At 44.4% G+C, this 8513-nt stretch overlaps 1 protein-coding gene across 6 annotated transcripts in view; it reads right to left on the bottom strand.

The window, feature by feature from the left end:
• Positions 1-8513, bottom strand: part of mical2a (microtubule associated monooxygenase, calponin and LIM domain containing 2a) — a 37542-nt gene that overhangs the window by 13008 nt on the left and 16021 nt on the right. For all 6 annotated transcript variants that reach the window (XM_008288169.1, XM_008288168.1, XM_008288172.1 and 3 more), the window contains exons 4-12: positions 8333-8449; positions 7055-7156; positions 5353-5508; positions 4669-4769; positions 3641-3898; positions 2651-2766; positions 2444-2570; positions 2268-2358; positions 1341-1488 (exon numbers count right to left, since the gene is read on the bottom strand). In XM_008288169.1, coding sequence (XP_008286391.1) covers positions 1341-1488; positions 2268-2358; positions 2444-2570; positions 2651-2766; positions 3641-3898; positions 4669-4769; positions 5353-5508; positions 7055-7156; positions 8333-8449 — 1216 coding nt within the window. The remainder of the gene's footprint in view (positions 1-1340; positions 1489-2267; positions 2359-2443; positions 2571-2650; positions 2767-3640; positions 3899-4668; positions 4770-5352; positions 5509-7054; positions 7157-8332; positions 8450-8513) is intronic.

Raw genomic sequence — 8513 nt, forward strand, 5'->3', positions numbered from 1 at the left:
ACTAAAGTATAATTTAGCAAATTTTTATTTATTATTACTCTTTTCAGTTTCTAGTTATTTGAGTGACTGTTGTGGATTTTTGCCTTTTTCTTTAATGGACAGGGATGAATACATTTGACTGTAAGTGTCACGGTCTTGCCACTGTTTCTAAAATGCAGAATTTGCATATTTACGTGTGACCCATTTAAAATGCTGTAAATGACGAGACGGGAATGTGACAGATTCTTTGAGGGAATTACGTCCTGACAGAGACTTGGGTGCTTTCGTTTCTGCTCGTCAAGTGACTGGCGCTGAGCGATAACATACCTGCTGATATGAACCAGCGGGATGACTTGACGCTGAAACGTATCTCACTCTAATCAACCCTGCAGGAGAACTTGTTGCTCATATTCCAGCAGAAAATAACAGAAAATTATGTCTAATGGTGGGGAAAAAAAAAAACCACAACCTGTGCTTGACCCTCTACCTCTGTTGACGGTGTGCAGACTCACGTTAGAAGAAATGTAAAGATGACAGCAGTAGCCTAGCAGCAGCACACACAAACATTGGCGTTATCCAGCGAGCGCTCTTTCTTTCTTTCTTTCTTTCTTTCTTTGCTGTGAACCTGCTCCCCTCTCTGACGTCTGCTCTGCTGACAGCACTCGGAGGAGCGAAAGGGGAAAAAATGCCAGTGGTTCCTGGAAACTTGCAGGACCACATGAAATTGTAGTGGCATGCGCTGGGGTATGAAGGCAATAATTAAAGCGTGAGAGGATATAATTAGATCTGTAAATGTACTAATCTACAGTTGCACTCGCTGAATCCGAGCTGCGGAAGCCCGAAAGTGGAAACTACGGTTTAGCTCTTTGTCCCGCATGACTTGTTTTTTTTTCCTCCACAGTTTCAGATCATTAAACAGAAAAGGCCGTTACCCAGCATTAAAAACAAATCATTAATACTGTGTTGTTGGATCCAGTCAGTATTTATTTCAGCTGAGTCGAGTTCATAAACTTGTTGGCAAAATGCTCTTCGTAAAAACATGTGAAACGTGCACAACTCGTCTGTTTGCACCCTTTACTAGCACCGAGCAGCTGTCTAAGAAGTCTTTTCCTCATCTATCAGCGCTTAAAATAGAGCCAAGTGTTTAAAAGTATTAAGGAGGAGGTGAAGAGCACAGCAGAAAACACGCTCAGATCACAGAGACGCCTCCGTGCCCTGCATATCTAACACACCCATAAGAAATGGATTTCCTCCCAACTCGCCGAAAGGCATGTTTGTGAGAATGCAGAAGATTCTGCTGCTGCCGGTTTTAGATGAGAAGATGCAGATGTGCAGGCTGGTATCTGACGGGCGTTACGTACATCAGCTGGGGTTTGAACCTGTGGATGAGGGCGCAGAGGGCGATGCCGCTCTTCCACGAAGACGTCAGGTCGGTGACGCTGACGTTCCTGTAGCCCTCCGTCTGCTTCTGGCACCAGGTGAGAAGCCTCGCCGGCCGGATCTCCGACTCTGCAGGAGAAACACGAAAAGGCAGATTTATTTATTTATTTTTTATTAAAACAATCAAATTCCTTAAATAACTTATCGGAGGAATGCAGGGTGTGTTGGAAAAAACTCTCTCACGCAGGCCCCCGAGGAGCCGAGGAGGACGCGATGCCACAATCATGCACGAACAAACACTGAGCTGCTGAATAAGGTCAGGAGAGAGAAAGAAGTGGGAGCTGCTGAGGTATGTGTGCGTTTCTGTCTGGACATGCACCGACTCAGGACAAGTCGCTCCACGTAAGGATACAGTCAAACCTTAAACACATGTTATACAATTATACCCACAAATATGGACAAATGTTTACTCTTTTACATCTTTACACTGCACATACGTAGGTTTCCAAACTATGCGAGCAATTGTTTTCTCTTTTTTTTTTTTTAGGGTCATTTTAAAGACAGGAACATAGAGTCATGTTGAACTTGGAGAGGGAGATATGTGTGTTTGACTGTTCCTTTCACTGCCTGGCAGCTCTTCTTTCAAAGCTTCCTCCTCTCAGTGAACCCACATGTGAAAACAAACCTCAGATCGTGACTTACTGCCTAAACTGAAGTTAATTCTGGTAACTTACTGTTTCTGTTAGACACATGGGAAAGCAAAGGAAAGCAAAGGAAAGGGAAAGGAGAGCGGCAGGCCACAGTATTCACATAAGAATCCTTTCAGAAGACAGGAAACCCTATCAGTCGGATCGCCTCCCTGAATATCACAGAGATGAGTCAGCGGCAGCGTTCTGAGCGACACTTGCCTCGCCTGGAGAGGTTGACGGGCCGTCGTATGGTAGCAGCGCGCTCCAGAGAGCAGGTATGAAGCTCCCCGCTGATGTACAAGTGACGCACCTGAACCAGGAAGGAAAAGAAACAATGATCACAACTTACGTAAAGTTGTGCATTCAAAATAAATGCGACAGTCGCTTCCTCTGACCTGGTGGGGCCGGACGCAGGAGGAGTTGAGGTTTGGGTATCGGGTCCCCGGGTCAATCGTGTACTGATCAAAGTTTTTGGCGATGTTTTCAGGGGTTGTTTGTGGCAGGAGTCGGTAAATACTCTCCCTGTGGAAACACATAGTTTAGCCCAAACTCACTTTGATAAATACGCAACCGCACGCTACATTTCCTCAACGTGAGCGCACCTCTCTGCCAGCACTTCCAGAACCGTGCGACCCTGAGCCCAGCTCTTCACCATCCAGGCGGTGTCGAAGGCCGCCAGGAAGCCTCTGGCACAACCCGTTCCCATCGGCCAGAAGGGCTGCACGGAAACACAGAGCAAATACACGAAAATATAAATAGAAGCGCCATTCATTGTTCTGCACACGAGAAGACAAAACACCTCTTCATTATTTTAAAGTATCAAAAGCACATCTGCAAATGTTGTGGTTCGACTGAAAACCAAATACGGTCGCACGTATCGCAGCATGGTTCTGATATGAAGCAAAACAAAAGGTGTCCTCGTAACGACAGACAACTTATACAGTCAGACAAGCATTACAGAGGCTCGAGGAAATAAGTGCACCATAGGGACTGATTAGTAAAAAAAAGTCATGTTTGAGTAGTGCAGCAGAGCTTTTGTTAGTGGAGGTGAAGTGCATTTTGTGAGAGTATATATATTTTTAAAAAAAATATCAAAGCATGCAATAGAAATAAGACTTTAAGGGGAAGAAAAGAAACATGTGGATCAATAAGAGAAAAGAGAGAAGGACTGACATGTCATTGTTTTTCTCAGTTTTTTTTAGACTTGTATGGAATTTGGAAAAACGTGTTTTCAGTCATGTTTTCCTTTTAAAGCCACATACCACAGAGCTGACTGTCAGGCTTCTAATATTTTTTGACACACATTTCTAATAATACCTTTCTGTGTGACCGCACACATCAGCACCACCACCGTCATCATCATCATCAAACATGCACAGAGAGAAGGTGGAGCTACCGACAGACTGCAGCAGGAACCTCAGTCACAGCTGCCATTACAGCAAAGAAACGCCGTCTCTTCGCCCGACATCATCTGGAGGAATTTAAGCCTTAAAGCCAAGACTGCCAGATTGCGTAACAGCTTCTTTTCCCAGGCAGTCAGCGCCTGAGCCGAGCTCACGTGACTTTACTTAGTCAGTCGCGCCCTTCCTCACCTCCAGCAGACTGTCGCCGACCAGCGCCACCAGGAGCTGGTGTCCAAATCTCTCCCTGACCAGAGCGGCGTTCTCAGAGGCGTACATGTTTGTGAAGTCGAACATGGCTACATCTGGCTGCCCGAGGTGGTTCATGGCAAAATCCAGCGTGGGAAGCTGGTAGTTGGTGCCAAAGTCAGCAGCCTCTCGGGCGTAGCACAGGAGAGCTTCCTGGTTGACATTTTCGCTGCACAGCAGCATCTGGGTGTCGATGTAATCCTGTTGAACAGAAGCAGGCAGGGGAAGAGTGAAGCTGCAGTTCAGCAGAAGAGATCAATGCATGTCTGATCTGCTTTGTAGAAACGCTAAAGTGAAATAAAATCCCTGAAGTAGAGAATATCAACGATTCTGAAGAAATATGATAAACTTGAATGTAAACACTCATTTTAAATCCAGACCTCTGAAGCCTCTGATGCTACAAAAGAGCAATTAGGTGGAACAAAATAAAAATTCAGGCTGGATATCAAGCTAGCATGCTAAGCTAATGCACTTTTTCTAGTTTTCTCCCAACCAGCATTTACAACATAATCCAACAAAGTTCAGTTCAGTGAATTTAACACCTTTACTGAACAAAAACAAAAACACTAAAGATTTAGATTATCTGAAGGGCTGCTCTATTTGGTTCATGATATTACCCCCTGATACTCTGACACAAAGACATTAACTATGCTAAAATCAGCTGTTAACTTTTAAAAATAAAATGGAAAGCAAATATATGGTTTGCACTTACATGGCACTTTTATCCAAAGCGCTTTACAATGTGTTTCTCATTCACCCATTCACACACACATTCATACACCAATGGTGACAGAGCTTCCATGCAAAGTGCTGCCTGCCATTGAGAGCAACTTCGGATTCAGAGACACTTCGACTGTGGAGGGGCGGGGATCCAACCACCAACCTTGCGATTGGAGGACAACCCGCTCTACCACCTGAAAGACAGCCGCCCAATAATATATATAAAACAAGAGCTAATTTATTCTGCTCACATTAATGACGACTCCCTTGTCCAGCAGGCTTTGTTTCTTGGCGGTCATGACAAAGTAATGTGTGTTGTCCTTGTAGTACACGATGTTCTCCAGGTCGATACCTGCAAGAAATCAGTTGGCTTCGGTGAGGAACTGATCAATACGTTATTTCAGGCTTGCTGTTAACACAAGGAGACGAACGTTTGCAGTAAAAACAGAATCCTGCTGTTAAAATTTGGACAAACTCCGACTCAAAGCTTGGTTGAAATGTCTTTGTTTATGTATGTTTTCCATATGTTTAAATAAAAGAGTGTTCATAGATTGTTTTGGGCTGCATCAGAACTAAAGCGACATATTTTAAATTCACTTCATTGAGAATTTTCAAAAGAATCTGGCCTCATTTAATAAAAAACCCCAATGAGACATCCCACAGCGGTGAAAGCTTCTAGTGTCTGAAGAGCGTTGTAGGAACATTTAGAGGGAACCCATTAATCTCTTTGTCTACAGAACACACTGTTGTGTCGACTGCTTGTTTTGTGTCTGTTGCTGGAGGTTGAGAAAATCAGCGATTACATTTAGAGAAAGCAGAACAGAAGCACAAAACCTTAAGCAACCCCAGCCACTGACAGAACTTCCTGGTCAAGTATTTTCTCTCTACTGGGGATACTGTGCAGAATATTCCTGTGATGGTTTTTTCTATCCCACCTGTCTCCTCTTTGAGGTCCAGAAAGAACTTCTGGTTGAAGATGAAGGCCACGCCGCTGATCTCCTCCACTTTGGCCTCTGCAGTAGTGTTCCTGTTGATGAAGTTGGCGGTGATGGCGATCGCCAGTTTGCCCCTGAATTCCTTCCTTTTGAAACCTGGGAGCAAGAGAGCGGCGGACGGAGAGGGAGAATGAAACGGGGATGCTGAGCTTCCCAAGCGATCCAGTCCTATCGGCTTGTCTGGTAAAACCAAAGGAAATCTAGCCTTAAACCATAATTACAAGGCAGTTATTTTAGGATAAGAGGCAGCTTACCAAGGTGAGCCTTTATATAGCCGAGGGAACAAAAGCCATGCATTGTGAGAAGAAGCAGAAACTAAATCATTGAATCCATCGTCACACTTAAATGCCTTTTTGCTTAATTAACCTTCAGGACCAAAAGCAGTAAAGAGCCACTTGTGGGACACTTGAACACCACACAAGTCTTTCATGTTATTAATTTATTCACAGTATATGAGCAAAAACAACCTGAACAATAGATTCTCTGATATGTTCAAGGAATCTGATTAAATCTTCAATATAGTGAAGGAGCCAAATAGCTCTCCTGATGACTGCCAATTTCAGCTATTTTGAACGAAAATCAGGGACGCAGGAACAAAAAACTCAAGGGTTCTTTAAACGTTAACTTTCAATTCCCTGAACAAAACCGAAAGCCTCAGGCAGACATCAGACTGGTGGATTTTCAAACTACTTTTTAAACGTGCAAATGAAGGACTTACAAAAAATGTCACTTATCCTACGGCTGTGAACTCATGAAGGCTGAGAGATTAAATAAACTGGTTGCTGACGGCAGAGCGACGTACGAGACGAGGACGGCGCAGGTGTGAAGTAAAGGCCTGACTTCGTACTGTCACTGTTAAAAATCATGTGTCGCCTAATTGCTCTTTTCCAAACGCAGCAACAATCAACAGAGTGCAGCTCCGACTGCATTTAACTCCGTTACAGGCCACAAAAGTAGCACAAAAGCAGGCTGACGGCAGGGAAAAATCATTTCCCCCCGGCTCCTTCATAATTGGGGAATGAGCTAAACGTCTTGTTCTGGCCCGAAATGCCCTTTTTAGGAATAAGCATGTGATGCGAATTGGTTGTTCGATGACAGCATTTTTAGGAGACCGAAACAGTTTGAAAGATGGAGCCGATCCAGCGTGAGAGCATCAGCTGGTGCCCCGAGTCTCCGGTCGGATCTATTTCTGTCCGGTGCTCTGGCGGTTTCACGTGCAGCCATTCCCGCCGGGACAGATCGATGGCTTTGCACACAGATTACAAAAGGTGAGCTTCATTTATAGCTTCAAAACTGAGATAACGCAGGACGACAAGTGAGAGTCCAGAAACACTCCGGTGGGATGCCATCCGCTGCATACTGATCCAAAGGCATGAGCTTGACATGAAATATCCACATCTCTTTTTTTGGAGTTTCATTGTTGATGTTAACTGGAAACGTATGCCTGTTTGAATTTTTTTGGTCGCTGCTTACTATAAAAATAAATTGGGAGTGGCAGCAGGTTCTGAGTGTGTGTAGAGGGAAAGAAAAGTTGGATCGCGTCCCATTCCTGTATATCTGGCCACGCCGTCTGCCTTAAAAAGTACAGTACATGCTTGAGGCACCTCCACTGTTCAGGCCTTTTTGTTCGCAGTCTTCTCACCTTCCAGAGTATTCCGGCGTCCGTCGGCCCCCACCACCACGTCAAACTCAAAGTTAGCCACGGGGTGATCGGCAGGTCGGATTGCAGCCCTCCACCCAACTCCTGAAAGACGGAGGAAAAGTGAGAAGGGTGAAAAGCACATCATTTAAATCCTAGGAATAGTCCCTTCATGTATGTTGTGCGTTGGATTCCTCCACGAAACACAAAAACACTTCAACAGCCTCCATTAAATCTCTCCTTGTTGGACCACTTTACCATCTTCTGTGCTTATGCAGTTCCAAATCTGTGACTAGAAGGGCAATAGATGAGGAATAACTTTCCTTCAGCACGGTTGCTATTTTGGATTATTTCTGTTATGATGCCAGTAAACGAGCACAAATGCAGCTATTCATTAAAAACTTTGGGTTGCAGGAAAATTAGCTGAATAGCATCAGTGTGGTTTGCTGTAGAGATGATGATGTATAATGTATAATAAATGCCTGAAATATCATCGTACGTGCTGCGGAGGTGTGTAACCGGCACGGTAACTGCTGGGAAGTGCGTTGTGTAACATCATCATGTGGAAAATGCATTCCATGATGTCAAGGGCACAGCTAAGTCTGTCGCACAAGAACAGGAGGGATAAGTCTAAATTTAGGCAAGGCTCTTGTTGTTATCGGTGCATTGCCATTCGAGCTGAGGGGACAACGGTGGGCTCGAGGTTTTCTTCCTCGCAAACTTAGAGGCCACCAGAGGGTCAATCATCTGCAGCGAATGTGCTCAGATGTGAGTTTATCTGAAGCCCTAAATGTAAATTAGCTTTAAAACAAAGGAGACAATGTTTATTCGCTCATAATATTACAACAAGCTGAAGCTGTGTTGAGCATCTGAACTAACTAACAGGGCGGTCAGGCAGCCTCATCGAAATATGATAAAACCTAGATCGGTGCCAATGTTTGTCTCTTGTTTATTGGTGGCTGTCAAGGAAATTAAATACTGCAGGATGAGAGGTCCCTTGCTGCCTAACCAGCTCTGAAGTAGAGCCCAAGCTGCAGAGCAGGAGAGTGAACACAGATCCAGCAGGAAGCTACGCAGTATATCTTTCTGTCTGCGTTAAGTTTAATACTCTGTTAAACTTCTCAGCCTCATCCTACTCAAAGTCCTCGCTGCACAGTTTCCAGCTGTTTAAATCTCCCCCATCTCCCCAAATCTTGCAGATGATAAATCAGCAGATGAAAATAATAGCACTGCAAATTTATTGTTTTGACGTGTAAGTACAGTGAACGTGTGGATGAATACCTTCATTTTCCTGATCCTCTGGAGGTTCCAGCAGCTTGACGAACTCCACGTTGATGTGAAACTCGACTGCAACGATCAGGGCGACCTTCAGCAGGATGAGCTGCAGCTGCTGGATGCCTGATGAACGCAAGAAAAAAATAAGATGAATCTATTGTGCAAGTCTGTTGAAGGGTTGAAGAGA

Source organism: Stegastes partitus, unplaced genomic scaffold (assembly GCF_000690725.1).
Source record: "Stegastes partitus isolate 25-593 unplaced genomic scaffold, Stegastes_partitus-1.0.2 Scaffold545, whole genome shotgun sequence".
NCBI classification, from domain to species: domain Eukaryota; kingdom Metazoa; phylum Chordata; class Actinopteri; family Pomacentridae; genus Stegastes; species Stegastes partitus.